Source organism: Tachypleus tridentatus, chromosome 4 (genome assembly GCF_004210375.1).
Source record: "Tachypleus tridentatus isolate NWPU-2018 chromosome 4, ASM421037v1, whole genome shotgun sequence".
NCBI lineage: Eukaryota > Metazoa > Arthropoda > Merostomata > Xiphosura > Limulidae > Tachypleus > Tachypleus tridentatus.
Genome location: NC_134828.1, coordinates 71,594,039 through 71,617,587, shown reverse-complemented (window position 1 = coordinate 71,617,587; position 23,549 = coordinate 71,594,039). Strand labels below are relative to the sequence as shown.

Genomic DNA, 23,549 nt, shown 5'->3' with positions numbered 1-23,549 from the left:
TCCATTACATTGAGTGCATTATAATAAAAAGATTTTAGCATGCAAATTGGCAAGTCACATGGCAAAGTTTGCAGATATAAAATCACGTTGAAATGGAATATATCAAAACTACATTTTTACATTGTAGGTAATGTGATACCGCAAAATATTTATCGCTTTTGCGAAGGGTGTATTACAAGTCTTTCTGAAAAAAAAAATCTTAAAAATGTGTTCAGAACGAGGTTTAGAGGTTTTATCTTAGGGATATCCGCCGTCTTTGTATATTAGACGGAGTATAGAAAGCCAACAGGTTGGAAGAGTAAGCTTTGAATATAGCAACCTTAAACGGAGCCTTTTGCAGTGAAAATTACAATGCAGACTTTTGTCAACATTCATGGTTGTCAAACAGAGCATGGCCGAATATGGTGACATAAAATGTAGCGAAGTGGTGAGACTCCAAACTCATTTTAGTTTAAAGTGCTGAACCTCTGTACAGGAAAATGGTATACGTTCTCTTGGTGGTCGTAGAAATTGCTTCTGACAGTTACAGTTGTCATATTATAAAATGAATAATGATAGACGGCATAATAGTAGGCTGGAGTCCTGATGTAATAAGAAAAATAAATGAAGTATATTTACATACATATATGTAGGTGTGTGTGTTTGTGAGTAGATAATTCATTACAGAAGATAAATAAAACTAAAGATGAAGTTCTATTAGTAGGTCGATCAATAGGCAGTAAAATAGACGAAGGACATTAATGAAACTTTGTTCAAATAAACCTATTTTCCATGTTAATTCTTTCCCCTCAGTGGCACAGCGGTATGTCTGACGATTGACACCTCTAGAAACCGGATTTCGGTACCCGTGGTGAGCAGAACACAGATAGCTCATTGTGTAGCGTGGTGCTTAATATCAAACAATCATTTCAATTCTATATTTTGTCATTGCAATCTATCTTGGCCTTTCAACGTTGCATTGAGTCTGATATTTGCAATAAAAATACATTAGAAATTTAATATATATATATATGTGTGTGTATGTATGTATGTACACGTGTATTTGTTATTTAAAATTTAAAAGACGTGTTGAAGTTAATTAGCGATGAAGTACTTTGAACATAAAATAATTCAACCATCAAAAATACTGTATTAATTAACGATTTGACTTTCCTTCTGGCCAGGATTTGTTTTCGATACACAAAACGGAATAAATTATTTTAAAACACGCATTTCAGTTAATCTTGCGAAGTTTTCGAGTATATGTTTATTAGACTTAAAAGAGCGTTCTAAGCTGGGGTCGAACTGGCCGTAAAATAGAAATATAGTGCTATTTTTTTATAAATAAATTACTTTACTTTTCCAATTATCTAGAAGCGTATCTGAGTATGAAACACTTATATATTTTTATAATTTGGCTAAACAAATTAAGGTTTATTTTAGCTCAAATATTTGTGTTGTGTCCGTCGTGACGATCGAACCATATGTTTTAGCATTATAAGCTCTGAAATGTATTGCTCAACCACTCCAGGGAAAATTCTATCTAAACAAAAACATTTAATTGCTTCAGAAAACTAAGCGCTTAAACGCATAAGAAAACGTATACATAACATTTATCTCAAAACATTTTTAAAAAATCACTTATACTACAGACAACATACCAAATAAATATAAAATAAAAAGTTATGTTTTCAGCTTATACACCTTAAAATAGAAAATTATCATAACTACGGGGATTTACAATAGCGTCAAAACGTAACAGTATATCTTAAAAATAGCACACACTATCAATATTGCAGATAACCGGATTTGCAATAGTGTCAAAACGTAACAATACATCTTAGAAATAGCACACACTCTCAATATTGCAGGTAACCGGGATTTACAATAGTGCCAAAACGTAACAATGCATCTTAGAAATAGCTCATACTCTCAATATTGCAGGTAGCCGGGATTTATAATAGTGCCAAAACGTAACAATACATCTTAGAAATAGCTCACACTCTCAATATTGCAGGTAGCCGGGATTTATAATAGTGCCAAAACGTAACAATAAATCTTAGAGATAGCTCAACACTGCAGACACTTCATTCTTCTGTTTCTTGTACTCCGGCTTCACTGTCGATCATACATATTTATGGTACATACACCAGACAAATGCTGCTCCAAATAATACTTCAACTCTAGCAAGGACCGTTGCTATGGCATTGATCTTCAAAGGCTTTAGTAAGCCTGCTACAGCACTGGCCTGTGTGAATATGAAGTCTTGCTAATTTTTTGTTTTATTATTATTGTCAAACTGAAGGTTTATGATATCTTCGATACAAACTACAGAATTATTATCGGTGAACAGATGTGTAATAATTTTTTCCAAGAGTATATTGTGATACAACATTTTCTGAATGTATAATCTATGCCACGTTCTTTTGTTTTTTCTTTGATTTCTTTTAGAAGTTGACGTTAATAATAACTGTCTTGTTTACGACAATGTTAGACATGTGTGCTTGTTAAGGAAAGTTTAAATAGCAGTTGAAGTGTATTCAAGTACAATATAGATATTAACTCAATTTTTGAAACCACACAGCACTAACAGTCTTCTCAATTCAGACATATTTTCGGGTATTACTATCACTACTATCTTTATGAAAAAGAACAACAACAGAAAAGACGGACGACGGAGGTGCCTGACGCTGGCATTTACTGCACAACTTTGGAATTTCCATACTGTAAAAGAAATTGTGAAGAACAGTGGTAGATATTTATGAAACTTTCAAGTAATGTGTTAATGGGTATTGTAGTATCCCCTGCTTTTCTCTACTAATATGACACTGTGCTAACTCCATATATGGCCCGGCATGGCCAGGTGGGTTAAGGCGTTTGAGTTGTAATCTGAGGGTCGTGGGTTCGAATACCGGTCGCACCAAACATGCTTGCCCTTTCAGCCGTGGGGGCGTTATAATGTTACGGTCAATCCAACTATTCGTTGGTAAAAGAGTAGCCCAAGAGTTGGCGGTGGGATGACTAGCTGCCTTCCCTCTAGTCTTACACTGCTAAATTAGGGACGGCTAGCGCAGATAGCCCTCGAGTAGCTTTGCGCGAAATTCAAAAAACAAACAAACAGACTCCACATATCCTCTAGTAATATACCACTGTGTTAACTCCATATTTCATCTAGTAATAGCGCATCATGCTAACTCCATATTTTATCTAGTAATATAACAATGTGTTAACTCCATATTTCATCTAGTAACATCACATCATGTCAACATGTCATCTCCATATTTCCTCTGGTAATATAACACTGTTGTAACTCCATATATCCTCTAGTAATATAACAATGTGTTAACTCCATATTTCATCTAGTAACATCACATCATGTCAACATGTCATCTCCATATTTCATCTAGTAACATCACATCATGTCATCTCCATATTTCCTCTGGTAATATAACACTGTTGTAACTCCATATATCCTCTAGTAATATAACACTGTGTTAACTCCATATTTCCTCTGATAATATGACTCTATACTAATTCAATATTGTTTCTAGCAATATCACATTATGTTAACTCTATATTTTCTCCAGTAATATGATATTCCAGTAATACCACGTTACGCTAACTCGGCATCAACGCATCGTTACATTAAAAAAAAAATCATTTTATGTAAATGCCACAGCGTACTTGGCTACTCATTAACGTATTATGTGTCGTGAACATTGATAACAAAACTTAGTTCAATACGAAAGTAATAAAGCATACACAATTAAAACAAGTTTACTGGAAAGAAATGCAGCTACTTTGGAACAAATAAGAAGCTACCAATCTTCCACCCCTCTAGGGTATGATCGACACGAGAAGATTCAGTGACATTGACCACAATAATGCTAATAATTTACTTACATGATTACGATAAATATAGGTGAATAAAGCTTCTTACTTACATTTAATGTGATTGTGAAAAACCTTAAACAAGTTTCCTGGTGTTATTTCAATAAAATTTATTACTTGTGTTCCAAACATGGGAATACTGAACTTCTTTTATAATGGCGACTGAATTTGCATTAAACCAACGGAATTGCATTGTCAGTATGCATGTAAAATAGCCATAAATAATACCAATAATCGTCGTACAGTAAGACACAGAATACTGACAGATTCTAGAATTCCACAAATTTGTGCCCCAGTCGACATTTTACTCTAAAAATCGATATCTAATTGAGAAATATCTAAAAGCTCTTATTCATAATACTGTGTAGAATATTACTGGAGCTTTCACAAAACTCTCAAACCTAAATTCACGTGGAGACTACTTTTACTGTTACTTTATTAAATGTTACGCAGGCAAGGGTTCGGATCTATAAAGTACATAAAAGTTTAGGAGCTGTTAGATGTTTATTTCTGATGATAGTCGAAACAAGTTTCAAGGAGTGATGCTAATAAATATGATAAGCATTTAATGTCCATGCTACAGAGCTTTTTGTCAAATTATACTACGATAGTTTTACATAACAATATTATTTGGAAGTCCGGTATAGCCAGGTGAGACTCGTAATCTGAGGGTCGCGAGTTCGAATCCCCGTCGCATTAAACATGCTCGACCTTTCTGCCGTGGTGGTGTTATAATGGGACGATCAATCGTTGATAAATAGGTGGTGATGACTAGCTGCCTTCCCTCTTGTCTTACGCTCCTAAATTAGGGAGGGCTAGCGCAGATAGCCCTCAAGTAGCTTTGCGCGAGATTCAAAAACAGAAAAAAAAGCAATATTATAGGCTGATGGTCATTAAAACAAATTATTACCTTCATCCTACTAAGTTTTATTAATTTAAAAACCATATCAAGTATAATTAAAACTGCATTTTTAACACTTCTTCTATTGTATTTTTTTCTTCTAAAGTGTGCACCTTCTAAAAATGGAAACATTTATTGTTTTCTTGTCTGTTTCTTGAGGCCGTTTTACTTCTGGTAATGATAAGATTCCTGCTCTTTATTTTGGTCGATAAAAATCAATTTCATACAAGAGAAATAAAAAGTGCTTAAAGAGTTCTGTTTCTGTTTGTCAATGAATGGAGTTAGTACATTCTCCAAGTAATTCTTTACGTAGGTTAAATCCCATATCATCCATTTCACATCACTACAGTTCATAATGACACGTGAAACACAATTTACTGATATCTACTAACGCTTGAATTTGAATTTTATGTTCATGACGAAACAACCAGATTTTGGTTGTCTCACGGTAAACTCAAATTGGGTTATCTGCTGCATCCACTGCGAGGAACTAAGCCCAGAATTCCAGCATCGTAAGTCCGTACATTTGCAGTCGTCCCTAATGTGAGCTACTGATCAAATGAAATGCACCCAATCATCAGCATCCTGCTGTCATTCTTACAAACACAGTTTACGGTGCACAGAATATTTCGCGTTATTGTACAGATTTGAACGGGGATCACCAGCTCCGAAACCCAAAAACTTTACCACAAGACCACCTTGCACCTATCTAAATAGATATTAGTTTTTATCTTGTTTAGATACTAAAACTCCAAGTGAACACATTTTCATATCTTCTCACATTCTTGAGTTACTGACTAATATCTATATATTGTTACACATTATAACTTACGTTGGACGAGTGTCCGATTTTTTATGTTACGTATAATGATTCCAAATAGCCTGAATTTTTCATTTTCATTTAGAAGTGAATTTATTGTCGATATGTATTAAATTTATGATATTTGCCAACACAGTTTTCTTTCTTAACACAGATATATACAAAAAAAATAATACATTTTATAATAACAGTTTTTACAAATAATGATATATTCACAAAAGATTTATAAACTTACAAATAATATTGAGTTTTCTATTTGGTCTAGAACTGAATATTTTATCGACAATTTATGTTGATACATAGGAACACTTTACTTGATGGAAAGCTACCTAGCTCTATTCTTGGCTGGCCTCACGCAGTTTACAAGCTAACTTTTTAAGGAACATATCTAATATCCTTCTAGAAATACCAACGTCCGAAGTTAATTCCTTGAAGGTGAATGGTTTGCAATGTCAAACATTGTTCCGTTCCCTGTCAAACATTTGCAGTTTTCCGAAAATAAGCGTTTATCACAGTTACATCTTCCAAGATTTATAGTATACTTACTGTAGTAAACCAACAATATTCCGAAAACTGTCTCTCGGCGCGTCCATTTATGAACTTTGAGTGAAATTCTCGAAATTTCAGTTGGCAGCAATGTGAAACATATATTGTTGATTTTTACATTCTAGAATCTTTTACAATTTTAGAGAACAGGGGATTGTCTTTCGCAATTCACATTTAACAATATTAGTTACGTGCATTTTTAAATTTATATATTAAACTGATACAAACAAGGATATTAATATAAATATATAATATTAAATCCGTTGCAATTTTAACTGTTCGGCCCAGCATAGCCAGGTTGTTAAGGCGTTCTACTCGTAATCTGCGGGTTGCAGGTTTGAATCCCGATCGCACCAAACATGCTCGCCCTTTCTGCCGTGGGGGCGTTATACTGTTTTATTAATGCTACCTTAATGGAGGTAGTGTGTGTGTATTTGTTTTTTGAATTTCGAGTAGCTTTAGAGGGCAGGAAGGCAGCTGGTCATCACCACCCACCCTCAACTTTTGGGCTTCTCTTTTACCAACGAATAGTGGGATTGATTGTAACATTATAACGTCCCCATAGCTGAAAGGGCGAGCATGTTTAGTGCGACCGGGATTCGAACCCACAACTCTCAGATTACGAGTCGAACGCCTTAACCCACCTGGCCATGCTGGGCTTTAATGAAGGTAAACCGAAAGTAAACTAAGTGGAATAAAGGCTTACCAATAAGTTACATATTTATTAACATCTCAATAAATTCTAATTCAGTAAACCACAGTCTACTCATCTATCTTAAGAAGAAAATGGTTATTTAAGTGTCATTATATGAATATTTTGAATATATATTCAAGGCTTTAATAAAACAGACTGCAAAACGTGCATTAAGAAAATAAACATTGTTAAATTCATTCTCACCAGTGAATCTACAAAATTAAAATGTATAAGTAATCAAAAAATTGTAAATACATAAACAAACAATATAAACATTTTATTGGTTCTCTTATTATGTTTCAACAGCTCTTGGTAACACTGGGATACGTCATATTACAACGATGTGGGGTCCTCATCACGTTATTACAGTCCATGACTTAACGTCCAACCGCGCTAAGTATGAAGGCCGTGCATTTTGATAATAGCTCTGAAGCGAACTGTGCAAGAGTAATGGTTTTACCATATCTGTTTCTACAGTGATATTGTACAGAAATCGAGCGACTTAACCGGCGTGTCTTCATGATGAATACCATGAATATTTGTTTCGTTCTTCGTCTGCCCGAGTTAAGCATTTAAACGAATCTGTCGTGGAAGTTTGTGTACACGTGACTTGTGTTGCTATCCCACATAGAGATAAATTTTTATTTTGTGTACTGTTGCCTAAGGTACTAGAACGATTTCTACTGATCTTTGTGTTCCGGGATTCTCATCTGTTACAAGAAGCCGCACTTACTATGGTTGAACTAAGACTTCTTGTAGGCCTTTTTCTGGATATCCCTTGGACTTAATGGCATTATAAAGCAAAGGAACAAAGATCAAATAGAACTGAACACATAGTTACGAACTGAGCTTACGAAGAGCTTGTGTTGAAAAGAATTGTTACACAACATTCCCAAAAGCGATAGATCTTCGATGGTATCACACTGCCTGTACAACCCTAAACGTTTTTGGTTTTTTTGACATGTCATTCCGCTACAACTTCAATCGACTACGATTGTTACACAATTCCTTATTTGTATGTTTTGAAGAGTTTTAATATAACGTTTTCAACCCTTTGTATATACTCATAAAAATAGTTAAAATGACTTTTTTATATTTGCCATTATTTTGATCCTTTCAGGTGTCCTTGGCGGTTTTACTGGTAACTCAGAGGGCTTACAATGTTAAATCTGGTTTCGCTACTTACGGTGAGTATAGGACAGAGAGCCCATTGTGTAGCTTTGTATTCAATAGCAGGAAAATCATCAAAAACAAGCTATTTCACTTACTGAGGTTTTAAAAACTAAAAATTGTGGGTCTGATCTTGTGAAGAAGCCTGGAATGGCTCTACTCACAATCTGAGAATCGCGAGTTTGAATCCAGTCACCGAATATGCTACGATGTTTTAGCCGTGAAGATATTGTAATGTTATAGTCAATCGCACTATTTGTTGGTAAAAAAAAGGAGTAGCCCAAGAATTAGCATTGGGAGGTATTAACAAGCTACATTTCTTCTAATATTGTCCCCCGCTGAGACAGCAGTAAGTCTTTGGATTTATATTTCTAAAATTAAGAGTTTGATTCCTCTCGGTGGACAGGGCAGATTGCCTGATGTGGCTTTGCTCTAAGAAAATACACATACACTTGTAGTCTATTTTTGTTTTACCACGGATATCGAAACCCGGTTTCTAACAGTCTAAGTCCACAGATTTTCCGCTATGCTACTGACGGGGTGTCATGAACAGGCTTTACACAAAATTCAAAACTTCTACACATGCCTAAATTAAACATGGAGGATGTTAACACAATGTACACTAGAATCGTCATCAACAGCATTATCAAACTGGCTTGGACGCCAATTTGAGTTTCACATCCTTGAGACGCTGTCTTTTTTCTTTCTTTTCTTAAACACACTTTTTGTACAGCTGAGATATTTTGGTTTATATATAAATGCTGGTTCAGACAGTCAACATTTATAATTGGAAATGTTAAAATTTCTGGGTACAAGAGCTTTCCATATAATAAAACTTTATATAAACAGAAACTATGACTTGACTACTGTGTGCGCTCACTTAATTAAATATTGGCGAACCGCTCGATCGATTATCACCAAACCTTTCATATGACCGTAGGGTCCCTTTCCTGGCGAGTGACATAGTTGTTATACGCAAGGCTCTGACCTCACCCTGGTATGTATATTTTATTCCCAACGAACGTATCCGAACAAGTTTGGAATCACGGGACTTGTCAATCCTTCCTCAGTGCTTTACAAGAATGTTTGCCTTATTCGTACCCATGCCTTTTCACATAATATACTCTTCAAAAAAAGAAACGCAAAAGGCAAAATATGAGACAAATTGTTATCAAGTTTATTCCGGGTAGTTCTGTATGACATGTGTGAAACTTTGTACATTCACTGCTGAACATCCAAAGTCTGCAAAGGCGAAGTCCACGCTCACTAAGTGAAGTTTAACGTCACTCAATGTCAATAACGAGTATGCCCCCCGTGAGCATCAATAACTGCTTGGCATCTCCTGCCAAGACTGAGGTAGAGTCTGCGATTGAGGTTGTCGCCGTCGCAGACGTCGGTCAAACTCGTCCCAAAGATGTTCGATGGGGTTTAAATCTGGTGATCTGGAGGGCCAGGGAAGAACGTTGATGTTGTGGTGTCTCAAGAAGACAGCGATGAGTCGGGCTGTGTGAGGACGGGTGTTGTCATGTTGAAAAACGTCGTTGACGTTCACCATGATGGGTTGCACATGGGGCCTAAGAATCTCGTCGACGGTTGCGTACGGTCTGATCGGAAATCCTACGCAGCCCTGGTATGGTTGAGGCAGTAGATGTCACAGTGGTGGTTCTATCCCTTAGGTGACGTAACCGGATGTAGCGATCTTGTGCGGGTGTGGTCACACGAGATCTGCCAGATCGTGGACGATCACAGCTCTGGCAACATCTGATCGAGATTCGCCTGCTTCCAAGCGACCAATGGCGTTGTTGCGTTGTGCTTCAGTCACTCTTGGCGTAACTGTATTGCGTGTCGGTGGCTTAACACTGAGCTATAGAAACCGAGAACCCGTCACTTTTATAGGGATTTTGCACATGTTGCACTTGCAGAACATGCAGATCTCTCAAACAAATCTATTGGACACGCATGCGTTTTGGCGAAAAATCCGATGTTTTCCTCCGTTTTCAAAGTGCACAACTTTTGTCATTTTGGTCTGACAATCAGTGCCTTAACACGTGTAACATCACATACTCTGAGCTTGTAACGTTATTACATATATTTCTCTTTAAAATAACAAAAATATCCCTTTTGCGTTTCTTGTTTTGAAGAGTATATATACATTAACTTGTCCAATGTTTCAAGTCATAATTTCTAAAATCTCTTTTGGTTTTAAGGCTTCCTATACATAAAAGCCTTCTCTATGTTATTCTATACGAACGTGGCAGGAACATTTTACTTTTACTTTTTTTTTTAGAAAATGTCAGTTCACGTCAAATTACATAAAACTTTTTTGCATGAAAAATTTCACTTAATTTGCAAAACCGAACAACTCGTTAAGTTCCTTCTAGTTAAGGCTGTCAGTAACAAACGGCGTTTCTCTACAAACGCAAACAATCTAAGTAACTTTTTGGTCTAGAAAATAAAAGAAATAATTCTAAAGAAACAAATCGAAAGACTTCTAGAAAAACTGAAAAACAAAGTCAGCTTCTTAATATGGCCTTACCTTGCAGACAGTTATGTAAAATTACTTCAAAATGCATAGAGGTGAATATGCTTTCTTAACACCCAGATCTTATTCATAATATTTTTGATAAGAAATGGGTATTATTGTAAAATTTAAACAGGTTGAAACTTGAGTCACTGTTTATCTAGAAAAGTAATGTTAACAAAGATGAAATCCATGTTTTGAAAGCTTTAAAACTATAAGCGCATCATAATTACCAAACAGGGAAGTGATTGGGTCATAATTTTAAATAAAGTGGATTACGTCGACAAAGTGAAAACTTGTAAATAATACGGATAAGCTTATATAAATTTGATGTGGTCTCGGAACAAGGGATGCTAAACTTACGAGACATTCTTTATAACTAAAGACAAACAACGTGATGAAATAAAAAATTTTAAAAATACACAAATTTAACCAATGGGTTCACAATGCGAAGTTCGTATGGACTCTCAAAATTTTGCAAACTGATATTTCCAGTTAGAGAAATGTTTCTAATGTAGATATTATAAAACAGTCAACCGTTAGCAATACTTCTGATTGTTTTTGAAAGACTTCATACGAAATTAATATTTTGTAAGATACTTTTAAATTTGTCATTAGCTCACAGAAGACAGTTCAATATCAAATTCATTGTGCTAGTTACCGTTTACTTCTAGATGTAATTATTAATCATTGGTTTCGCCTTATTTTACTCTTTTACAGTTGATGAATATTTTTTGTTAAGCTATGTTGAAGCCTTATGTCATATAGTGCACGTCATCATGTCAGATTATGTTCCGAAGACCGATAATTTTGACAATGGATTTGTTACATGGTTTGCATTGCAAAAGGCTCCGTTACAATATCATGTTCAAAACGCATCACCCCCCCCCTGTAGGTTGTCCATTATTCATGTAATGTATGACAAGATACCCAAGAGTCAAATTGCAACACCAAAAAGATCCATAAACTTGGTAGGCACGTCTTTGTATGAAATACCCACTTCATTCACCAGCTGCTTGACATATGCAAAAGTTTAAAGGGAAGTCCAACTGGAAACCTTGTCGTGGTCATTTACAGTCAAAAGACGCTTCTTGACCTTGTTGTGTACTACTGAATGTAGCACACCGAATACCTTTGCTAGAATTGTATGCACCTGGATACTAGTGTATTACAAGATAATGTATTTGGTTTTCCCTGAATAATCCATTCTTGTTGGTCATTGAAAGAATATACTTTATGAAGTGAGCCCTTTTACTTGAGTTTCACATAAAACTCCTAAAACACACAAGAAAAATAACAATGAATTATTACATTGCAATTACCTGTTTATAAAGAATCAACATTTTAAAATCAAAATTTTAACTTTCTTTAAAAAAGACATCCAATAACACATAAAACAGCCCAAAAAAACTGTGAGGGAAAAACTTTTATTTCATCAATTCCAATTACGTAAGTGCAATAAGAACACACAGTACAACACAAATGACATTAAAGAACTCTTCAGAGCACTGCACTCACATGTATTCGTCACTAAAACTGAGAAATTGTAACATTTCAATCTAAAGGAAACTATATGTGCCAAATGATAATTTCACACTTCTATATAATGAAAAAACAAACAGCTTTCAACACCGCCTCCTTCTCTAGATGTTAAACTGTAAATAATATGTAGGTAAAGAAAAACACCTGTACAAATTAGTTCGTTAGTACATATCTATATAAAAATTTCAAAGTAAATTCACAGAGAAACATTAAAATACACTAGACCTTTTTAACACTCGACACACTGAAACTTTTTCATGGCACGTCAGATGAAACTGGTACCCAATTCTTATGTAGCATTAACAAATATGTATTTCAGGGTATGGTGCTTTTACTTATTTTTACAGAATTTTTTAAACTGCAGTGATTTCTTATCAAGAGACTTGTAATATTTTTCAAAGTTTTGGATATAAATCAAAGTACATCAGAGAAAATAAATTATCACTATCACCCGACAACTTAAGTTTGAAAAGTTAAAACCTACACTACCTAACACCATTACTTTCTGTCATTACAGCATCAAATTATTTCTATTACAAAAAACTTCCCTTTTCACATACCATTTAAATCTGGACATCATTACTCAAAGAAATATTCTATATTTTTCTCATTAAAGCACATGGATAAACCCTTAAAAGTTTCAACATGTCAAATCTTTAAATGACTGTTCTAACAGGTTCTTTCAGGTTCCTTAATAACTTCAAAGCATGTAGTTAAAATGTAGTTTCACTTTTATAAATGTATAAAGCCTAGAACTATTAAAGTTGGATTTAAAACTCATTTGAACACTGACAGGAATTTGAAGAAAAACAGGATTACCAGTACCTTTTAATATTACAATAATATACCATTGCAAAGAAGCTATGTAGTGCTAAGTTTAAAAAAACGTCTGAAACATTGATAAATAACTATGAAGCTACAAAAGAATATTACAGTCAATTATATGAGTACTTTATTGAACTTCATTTTGATATTTAGTTATTTTTTAACTGATGATCAAGGCTTAAAAGTTCATTATAGCTGTGACAATTAGCTATCAAGTCTAATTACTAATATTTACCAAATCCTTGGGACTTTGACATTTTGTCACTTTCAGTTGTATGTTCAAAATGTTTTATAGAGCAAAAAGATAGAACAAAAGCATCCATTACTGTGTTGTGAAGAACATAATTTAGAATGAGCATTTGTTGTCTTTAGTGTTTTATTTATGACTCATCAGTTGAAAACTGCAACTGAAGAATATTCTTAATAAGGAAAAGAGTCTATAATAAATGGTTAATGTGAATTTATTGAAGCGTTTTGTTTTCTTCAGCAGATTGCACTGCTCATATTCCAGTAGTTAGTAACTTATTAAAACGTAATGCTGGAAAACATTTAAAATCATTAAGTGACGAAAGACAAAAAACCTGTCAATTTATTTAAAAGGTATCAGTATTATTATTAAGCCAGCATTTTATTTAATAGTCAAATTTAGATTGCTAGACTAAATGTTCACACCAAAGTAAAAATATTTTATGGATATTAAAAATATACACTGGCTAATAATAGGGCATTATATACTTAAGTACTCTACAGTGAAGCAAATGTCTTCTGCTGTTAGATTTTTCCAAATTAAATTTATGTTTTTTACAACTTACAATAACTTTCACATTAACATTTGTATAAACTTTGCATCTGTTCGCTGTACAATACTCAAAAACTCTGAAAAAGCCTGTAAGTTTTCAAGCATTTTTTTTAATGATGGATCAAGAGTGGTTACAAATACCCATATGTTCTGGAAGGATGAAATCTACCAATATATAGGACCCACACTAAAAATAATGAAAAATGAGACACATTATAGTTTTCTACACCTAGAAACTCAAAAGGAATTAATCTTTTAATGCAATATTATATTTCTTAATATAATATGTCCAACACCTCTTCTTTGAATTAAAAATTACACATCATGTTAAGAACAAATACAATGGGATATCATAACTATGAAACTAATTTATATTCTTGAATACCATATAACACACAAATCATTGCTAACTGAATTAATTTTTTTCTCTTTTCAATCTGAATAACCATCTTACCTATTACTTTTCTGTTTAAACTAGAACTTTCAAGTCCAAGAAAGGAAAAAGTAATATATTTTTTGATTATACAAAATATAACTTAAATTTAGTAACTTTTATCTTCAACATACAAGCACATACCCTCACCAAATATGTAGTATATTTATTCAAAAATTCACATATATAACCCTATTGTGCAGTACAGAAATCTAAACCAGGAATTAACATTCTAATATTTGGCAATTTAAACATATCTTGTATTTAACCATTACTACAGGTTGCAATATACTACTAAAAACTTATATTTTGGATTCTCTGTGCACATCTATGTTAATCAGTGAATAAAACAATGCAATACTTTGCAGCTCAGGACAATCCTTATCGAACTGCTTAGTTGAAAAAATTCTTAAAAAAAAACACCTTAACCACAGTTAAGATAGTATTAAAAACAAATATAAAAACAAACCAGCACAAGTATAATTCTGTATGTATTTTGACTATTTACCCAACCTGCACAAAGCCACTGTCAACTAAACATGAACATCACAAGATTGAACACAGATGAACTAAACTACACGTGAATTTCTTGTTGAATAGACTGGTACAAAACAATCAGGGCCTTGTTTAACTAAGCTGAGTGCCCAGGTCCCTGCCGATCTTGTGCCTACCAATAACCCACAGCTAAGAACTGAGAAACAGAATGCAAGGCAACAAATACAAACAAATGCAGTTTTTATGCTTAATGAACATTATTTTTTTCTTATCAAATCAGATTTTGTGAATGAATAAAGACTGGAAGAGAAATACAAATAAACAAGATATGATATGGTTAGAAAAAAATAAAGTAACTCCATAAATTCTAGGAAGCTAAAGTGAAAGATCTGAACAAAATAAGAGGCCAAACTACCCAATATTTATTTACCCTGTGCCTGCCTTGCACCTTTTAATATGAAGGTTGCCCAAGTCAAATCAGACAAGAGAAACACAGTAAGCCTGTGAAACATAGCTCCATCTAGGGAGCAGTGAAGCACGGATGGGTGTGCACTGAGAATCAGTGGTTGAGTGCCAGGTTGACACTGCTGACAGGTAGACTGGGTGGTCACTGGACACACCATTTTCAAAAGGCCTTCCATTCCCTCTTCTCCTACATTGCTCCTTCAACTCTTCAATGCTGCTTGCACTGGTGAGCTAGATCGATGCTCAGTGGAGTGGTCAGTAGACTGATGCTACTGGTGATTATCTCCACCTGGGAATCAGTATGGTTGAGAGAACTGCCCGCCCTGAGAGGCTGCAAACAATGCTCGATCCCCCTGGTAAGTGGAATCTTGGGACAGCATTCCTTCAGTTTGAGAACGAAATTCTTCAACCAGGTAGCTATCCTGTGATATGAAAAAATGTTCCATTAGTTCACCATAACATACCAAATTGAAAAAAAATAAATAAAAAAATTTGAGCCTTTTATTGAAAGTTCAATTTTAATTTGATATTTATTAGCATACATCTTTTGATATTTTATCTCCTTATTGCAATAGTCATCACTTCAGGTATAAATCATAAAAAACATGGAGGAAGCTGAAAAGGTTTTACCAGTTACTTAGAAGTTGATGTTAGGCTAGGTAACATTTTTCCAGGTGATTGTTTGTTTGTGTTTGTGTGTGTGCACGCAATATTGCAGACTACTCTTCTGACTGATGCTTTCCTCCATTATGCAGATGTCAGTTCCTAGTGGATCAAGTATCAGTTGGAGATGGTCCAGCAACATGTCTTCACGTGTGTTTGGCTGGTACCCTCCTCTTACTGAGGACTAGTTGGTAAGTTCTTAATGCCACCAGGATTTAGATCCGAGATGTAACCCCAAATTACCATCCCTCTTCATATTGTTCAATAGATTGTGATTACTGGTTGAAAGCTGGACAAGGTACATGAATCCTTGTGTGTATAAGGCTGAGTTCCCTATTCCTACTACTGACTGGATAATATATTCCCAATACCACAAGATTTTGGATAGGAGATGAATGCCTCCTGAGCTGTCTTTACATCTTACCATCTATTGAATGCTGTTTTCTGATGGATAGAATGTTGTTCGTGTCAGATGTGTGCACACATGGAGACAGGTTCCTGGTACACATGTGCATCTTCCCTCCCAGAACCTGTTTTTGAGGTGAAAGGCAGAGAACATTCCTCCTACTGCAGACTGATGTACAATTTCAGGTGCTACCAGGTGTTGATTGAGGTCATTTTCCCATTTATGGTCTGTTGTGCCCTAGCAACTTGGCACCTGGAGGTTTTTTTCTTGCTGATAGAATGAAAAGTATACCTGGCTCAGAAGTGCTGCATTGGTGTGTCATTTTCAATTCCTTACAACACTTCATGGTCTGTTTTTGGGTTCTAAAGGAAGGTCATATTCTTACAGGTCCTCCACCAGTTCAATGTGGGATTCTAGCTCTTTGTAACACTTTACTAAGCTGAAAGTATACTTCTGATAGATACTTACCTCAATTCATATTTCTCACTCATCCTCCCTACTTCTGGTGTATTGGATGACTTGGTTATCACCAATCTTGAAGTTAATATATCTCAAAATTCCAGTCTGACCAATGCAAATATGAAATAACATCACTTTCTCACACTCAATCAACTTAAGTACTAGATTACTTATCCTACTGTTTGCCTGGAGAATCTAGCACTTCTACTGTACTCAAATTCTTTGATTCATGAAATGTGACTACAACAACCTAAAGTTTATATTTCTGTCTGTACTTTGTCATAGTGAAACTAAGGTCTTAATGCATGATGATAAGGATGTTAATAAAAAAAAAATGGTGTGTAAAATTCCATTACATGATGATGGATCAGTCTTTCACGTGTTATACAACTGTCAGGCTGGATATGACTTGTTGCACACTCACTGAAATCTCTTGTCACAGTTTCTGAAAGGTGAGTAAATTAGTAAATGATGGATAACAAGAGACAGGTTTTAAAATTGAAAACCAACACAAAATTGTTTTATGTGCTAATATTTTAAGGTTTTAAATAGAAATACTTTTATTAATGAATTTCATTTTTCTCAGATATTTTAAGTATTCTTACCCTGGAAGTGAAATGTTTACATTTTGTGGACTTTACACAAACTGGATTTCTACTTATACATGTATTTGATAACAACAAAGAACCATTTAGGTTGCATTTAAACACTAGTGTTTTGTTCAGTTCTTTATCTGGAAAATGTCTGTATATACAGACCAATTTAGCCTTTCCCAGGTGATACCTTTTCATATCGGTTTGGCTATGCAATAAAATATACCTAGTTTATTTTAAGATAAAGAAACAACCTGATACTAAACCAAACAGTATTTACTTTCAAAAAGAACAGTTTAAATGAGAAGGGGATAATTTAAAAGGTGCAAAAAGTCACAGCAAGCTTTTGTAAGCTATTTCTACTTAAAACTGCTATGAATGAATTAATGTATGTTACACAGATTAAAAAAGGACAAAGAGAGAGACAGTTGACAAAAGCAGAGAAACATTTTCCATCTTAAAAGGTTTTAATGGCTAAAGTTCTAGTGTTCAGTTCTTTAGTGGTTAAATAATAACAATAAAAATGCTTGATTTACAAGATCAATTATTTTTATACCATGTGAAAATTATGACTGAATAACATATATTATGAAATAAAAACCCTATAACTCATAGGGTTTCTATTTCATTTTTATTGAGACTTCTTGATCATAGGTGTTTTTCTAACATCATGAATGTACCACATATTATGAGTATTTAGGTACATGATGCTTTCCTGATTGGAAATACAAGCCTTTTAAAAACAGTTAATAATGAACAACCAATACTAATTAACAATGATGGATTATTGAAAGCTTCACCTGAGAAAGATCTGGCTGAGACAAGCCATGAAATCCTGGCTGGCTCATTTGACTCATGGTCAGAGGGCCTTGCATAAGTGGACCCTGAGAAAAGGAGGTCAGCATGTCCTAGAAATTGTATGACAAGTCAAATATAATAAACATAAAAAAATTCCAAATTTAGTTTGAAATAATAAAAAAGTTTATTTGACAGTACTGAATAGTAGGAGGAGAGAGAAAGAAAAAAATTCAGATGCATCTTAAACATTACACTGTAAGATTAATTTGAAAACTATTTAAAATTAGATATTTTTCTCTTTTACAAAAGCCCACAAGAGCTTCATCAAGTGGAATATATTTAAAAAGTAAATTCTTGAAATATAATGTTTTGTCTTATTCTGTTGTAAGTTTCAAATCATTGCATATCCATAAAAGGTATAAATACCACAAATAAACTTAGATTAAGATATTAACAAATGACATTTTAATACTGAAACATAACCTCTACCATTTATCTTTCTAAAAAGCACAAAAATGAATCAACAGTTATCAAAAATTAAAATTACAAAACAGTTTTTGTTTCAGTGCAAAATTAAACAATGGACTATGTGTTGTATTCACTTTAGTGAACTGAACTACATATTTAATCACTCCAAGTCTTCCAGTTTACTGTGGAGTCAATGACAGACAAAACAAAATGTAACATCAAAACTTCTTATTCAGTTTGCATTACAATAAAGTGATTTCTGTATCAAAACAAAAGAAATTTTTATTTTGGGAAAATTTTCTCAAAACATTCTTTATCTCAGTGTTTTGATCACTTCATCAAGTCAGCCTTTTTACAAGTTTTATCAATCTGCAACAACATCTTGAATAACACGTTTAACAGTAAAAAAGGTAACAGCAAGGTTCTTTATAACAATCCAAATATTAAAAAAAAAATGTTTACCTATATATCTGATGTAACTAAAATATAAAAATAAAAAGTGAAACCTAAAGTTTCAACTTTATATTTTGCCATGCCCAAGGATTGACCAGATCTGATTAGTAGTCTGTTAATAAAAATACTCTACCTTTCACACTCTTTAGTATTTGGTGCATCCTAAATGTTATTTATTGCTTTTATACATTACGTAAAATATACAATTGACTTTGACTTTTATGACTAACAAGTTTCTTTACGTGCAATCTGCTTTATTTGATATTCATCTTAAAATTGTTTCAATGATCTGGATGGTTACAAGTTAACAAACACTAACTGAAGAGAAAAAATGATGACTTAGTGTTAAATAAATCATACCTGACTTGCTTGACTATTAAAACCCTGCTGAGAGAGATTTGCATTTCCATTCACATTTGTCCGTTGTTGTCTTAAACCTCCCTTTTTAATGGCACCTCGATTTCTAGAGTTTTGGCGTGCTATAAATTTCAAACAATGCCAAATACATGTTTTACATATTCACATAATTTTACATAACAATTTTGTTTCTTTCATAATTTAAAAACATGTTTCCAGAATAGATGTAGAATCATTTTTTTAAATTTGTAACTTACACAAATGGCAGAAAACTTATGTACTAAAAATGCAATGATTTAACCCGTTTTGCAACGTGTTTCATATAATATACCCAGGTTTGTCCTCACACTTGCACACATTAAGTATTTGCACTATAACTTTTGGTACAGCATGTGTACCTCACAAAATTTGGTAGACTTTTAGTAAAAATTATAAGTATTCTGTACACCAAAAATATTTTTAATGAAATATTTTTGCTAAAGATTTGTTTGTGAAAACAGTTTATTTTGTTACTAGTTTGTGCAAAATGATTTTGTTATAATTACAAAAACTATTTCTTGTCTTAAAAATCTCAAATATTTAATCTCTAAACCTCTTGTATACATTTCCAATGTTTGCTTTCAGTAAGACTATTTTACTTTCTATACCGTGTTGGGTATGTTACTTCATCAACCTTTACTTTCTATACTGTGTTGGGTATGTTACTTCATCAACCTTTACTTTCTATACCGTGTTGGGTATGTTACTTCATCAACCTTTACTTTCTATACTGTGTTGGGTATGTTACTTCATCAACCTTTACTTTCTATACTGTGTTGGTATGTTACTTCATCAACCTTTACTTTCTATACCGTGTTGGGTGTATGTTACTTCATCAACCTTTACTTTCTATACCGTGTTGGTATGTTACTTCATCAACCTTTACTTTCTATACCGTGTTGGTATGTTACTTCATCAACCTTTACTTTCTATACCGTGTTGGTATGTTACTTCATCAACCTTTACTTTCTATACTGTGTTGGTATGTTACTTCATCAACCTTTACTTTCTATACTGTGTTGGTTGGTTACTTCATCAACCTTTACTTTCTATACTGTGTTGGGTATGTTACTTCATCAACCTTTACTTTCTATACTGTGTTGGTATGTTACTTCATCAACCTTTACTTTCTATACTGTGTTGGGTATGTTACTTCATCAACCTTTACTTTCTATACTGTGTTGGGTATGTTACTTCATCAACCTTTACTTTCTATACTGTGTTGGGTATGTTACTTCATCAACCTTTACTTTCTATACTGTGTTGGGTATGTTACTTCATCAACCTTTACTTTCTATACTGTGTTGGGTATGTTACTTCATCAACCTTTACTTTCTATACTGTGTTGGTATGTTACTTCATCAACCTTTACTTTCTATACTGTGTTGGTATGTTACTTCATCAACCTTTACTTTGTATACTGTGTTGGGTATGTTACTTCATCAACCTTTACTTTCTATACTGTGTTGGTATGTTACTTCATCAACCTTTACTTTCTATACTGTGTTGGGTATGTTACTTCATCAACCTTTACTTTCTATACTGTGTTGGGTATGTTACTTCATCAACCTTTACTTTCTATACTGTGTTGGTATGTTACTTCATCAACCTTTACTTTCTATACTGTGTTGGGTATGTTACTTCATCAACCTTTACTTTCTATACTGTGTTGGGTATGTTACTTCATCAACCTTTACTTTCTATACTGTGTTGGGTATGTTACTTCATCAACCTTTACTTTCTATACTGTGTTGGGTATGTTACTTCATCAAACTTGTATACATCACACACAAAAAAAAAAAAATAACTAGGAAAAACTTTTTTGTGTGCTAGAATGACTACACATTATAACATGAAAATACAAATGTTTAGTCTAAGTAGCTTATGTCTCAAAACACTATATATTTACATAAATGTTTTTTTACTAACTTTCCAGTCATGACTAGCCAACACATCTCCAAAACCTCCTAAATACATTTCAAGTGTTTGTTTTCAGTAAGACTTTAAGAGTGTAGAAAATAACAGACAATATAATTATACAGGATTTGTCACTTGACCAACCTCGTAACCATCATAAAAAATTAAGAAATATAAATTGTTTTTTTTCATGCTAGGATGACTACATAACAGGAAAATACAAATGTTTATCCTAAATAGGTTTAGTCTTATAACTACATATATATGTACATACGTACGTACGTGTGTGTGTGTGTGTGTGTGTGTGTGTGTGTATTATTCTTAGTAATATAAAATTGACCTTTAGTCTTTCATATCTAGGATGTGTTTTAGTGGACTAGTATTTTGTAGTATAGTCACATTTCAATTATTATACATTATATGTATATAGATTATTACTATTATTAAATTATTAAACTTACTTTTCTTAAAATATAAAACAATAAATCACGAAGTAAAGCAAAGAATCATCTCTTCTCACTACAACTTTTGAACTTTGTTGCTGCTGGACATAGGTTGCTAAGCCTTTTAAAATTTCACATGTGGAGGATATCAATTTTTTAAAAGTTTTATATAAACAGTTGAATAGCCAAAAAATCAAAACAACACCATAGAATTCCATTATAATGTATTAAGCTTAATAACTAAGATGTACTTAGATTTAAAACAATATGAAACTTCATGCAGACTAAAGACAGCCTACTTTCTTGAAATCTTTGTTTTTTAAAAATGTGGTAGCCTTTTCACAGATTAAAATGACTGAGAAAACTACTAAGAGGACATTCTAAGCTGTCTATTAACTGTTAATATCATATATTGAAGTGTATATAAAGAACTATTTCCAAAAATGGAAAGAGATGAATGGGGATACAGTGTGTTTACTTGGTACATAAGCCATATCTTATCAAAATAAAAAAGATACAAGATTCTTATTTTATATTCTACACCTTGTTAATATTAGTAATCCGAGTTCCTAATTTGTACGAAAATATAAACTTAGTATTTTCACAAAACAAACATTTAATTTTAAACACTGTTGCATTCAACATATGTGACTCACTAAAATCTGTATTTGGATGTGTTCTTTTAAAAGTTACTTTTAAATTAAGAAATTAACTCATATAATAATGTTTCAATTATAATATACAATTTGATTTCAAACTTATCAACATAAATTCATAAAATGGTAGTTCATTAAACTTTTGAATGCAAGTAAACAAACACGATGACATGCCATTTAACTTGTTACTTGTTGCAAAAGGTTAAACTAAACTAATCTTGCTCTACACGTACATAAAATATGCTAGTATACACATTCATCTCTCCAGTAGATGTCAAAACTAACTCGGTTCTTTATAAATTCTTCAAACTAAGAGATAGACCAAAATGAAGTATGAAAGTTAACACTTTCCTAAATTAAAAAATGCATTTCCAACAGACACTTACTTCCTCTCACAAAAGCTTTCTCAATTAGTACTGCCTTCTGTTAGTGCAAAATTTCACTCAATACTAGCCTTCTAGTTTCTACTTCTTTCTACGTGTAAATATTTATGCAGTAATCCTCCATCAATAGGAATGCAATGCTACCCCTACTTTAACTAATGCCCTCTCTAATTAAGCACCTAATAATCACTTCAAGATTGCTCATGACCAAGTCATCCAATACACTGAAAGTAGGTAGGATGGGTGAGAAATGTGAATGTAGATAATTTTCTATTAGAAATCCATTTTCAGTTTAAGAAAATGTTAACTTCCAGTACCATATCTCACTTTCTTGCACAAAGAGCTAAAATCCCACAATGAACTGGTGGTGGGCCAGTGATAAAATGATCTTCCTTTAGAAAGTGCCCAAATAAAGATGAAGTGTGATAAAGAATTAAAACAAACATTTGGGAGACTACACCACTTCTGAGCCATGTATACTCTTTATGCTTCAGGAATGTATTGAATACAAAGAGGCCAAAAACATTTTCAGCACAAAAGTGACCTACAAGTACCAAATAGTTAGGGTGCAACAGACCATAAATGGAAGTTTGATCTCAGCCAACACCTGATAGCATCTGAAATTGTACATCAGGTCTGCAGAAGAAAAAGGGAGGGAAGACATGCACCTATATCAAGAACCTGTCTCCACCTGTGCATATATCCAAAAAAAAACACCTGATCCATCAGAAAACACCATCCAATAGATGGTAGGAAGTAAATAGAGTTCAGGAGGCATTCATCTTCTGTCCAAAATCTCATGGCACTGGGAATATGTTACTCAGACACAGTAG

At 33.5% G+C, this 23,549-nt stretch overlaps 1 protein-coding gene across 1 annotated transcript in view; it reads right to left on the bottom strand.

The window, feature by feature from the left end:
• Positions 1-11,933: 11,933 nt before the first annotated feature.
• Upf1 (Upf1 RNA helicase) overlaps positions 11,934-23,549 on the bottom strand; it is an 83,150-nt gene continuing 71,534 nt past the window's right edge. Inside the window, exons 23-25 of the mRNA XM_076499203.1 lie at positions 19,282-19,400; positions 18,003-18,110; positions 11,934-15,503 (exon numbers count right to left, since the gene is read on the bottom strand). Of these exons, the coding sequence (XP_076355318.1) occupies positions 15,378-15,503; positions 18,003-18,110; positions 19,282-19,400 (353 nt within the window). The 3' untranslated portion in view covers positions 11,934-15,377. The remainder of the gene's footprint in view (positions 15,504-18,002; positions 18,111-19,281; positions 19,401-23,549) is intronic.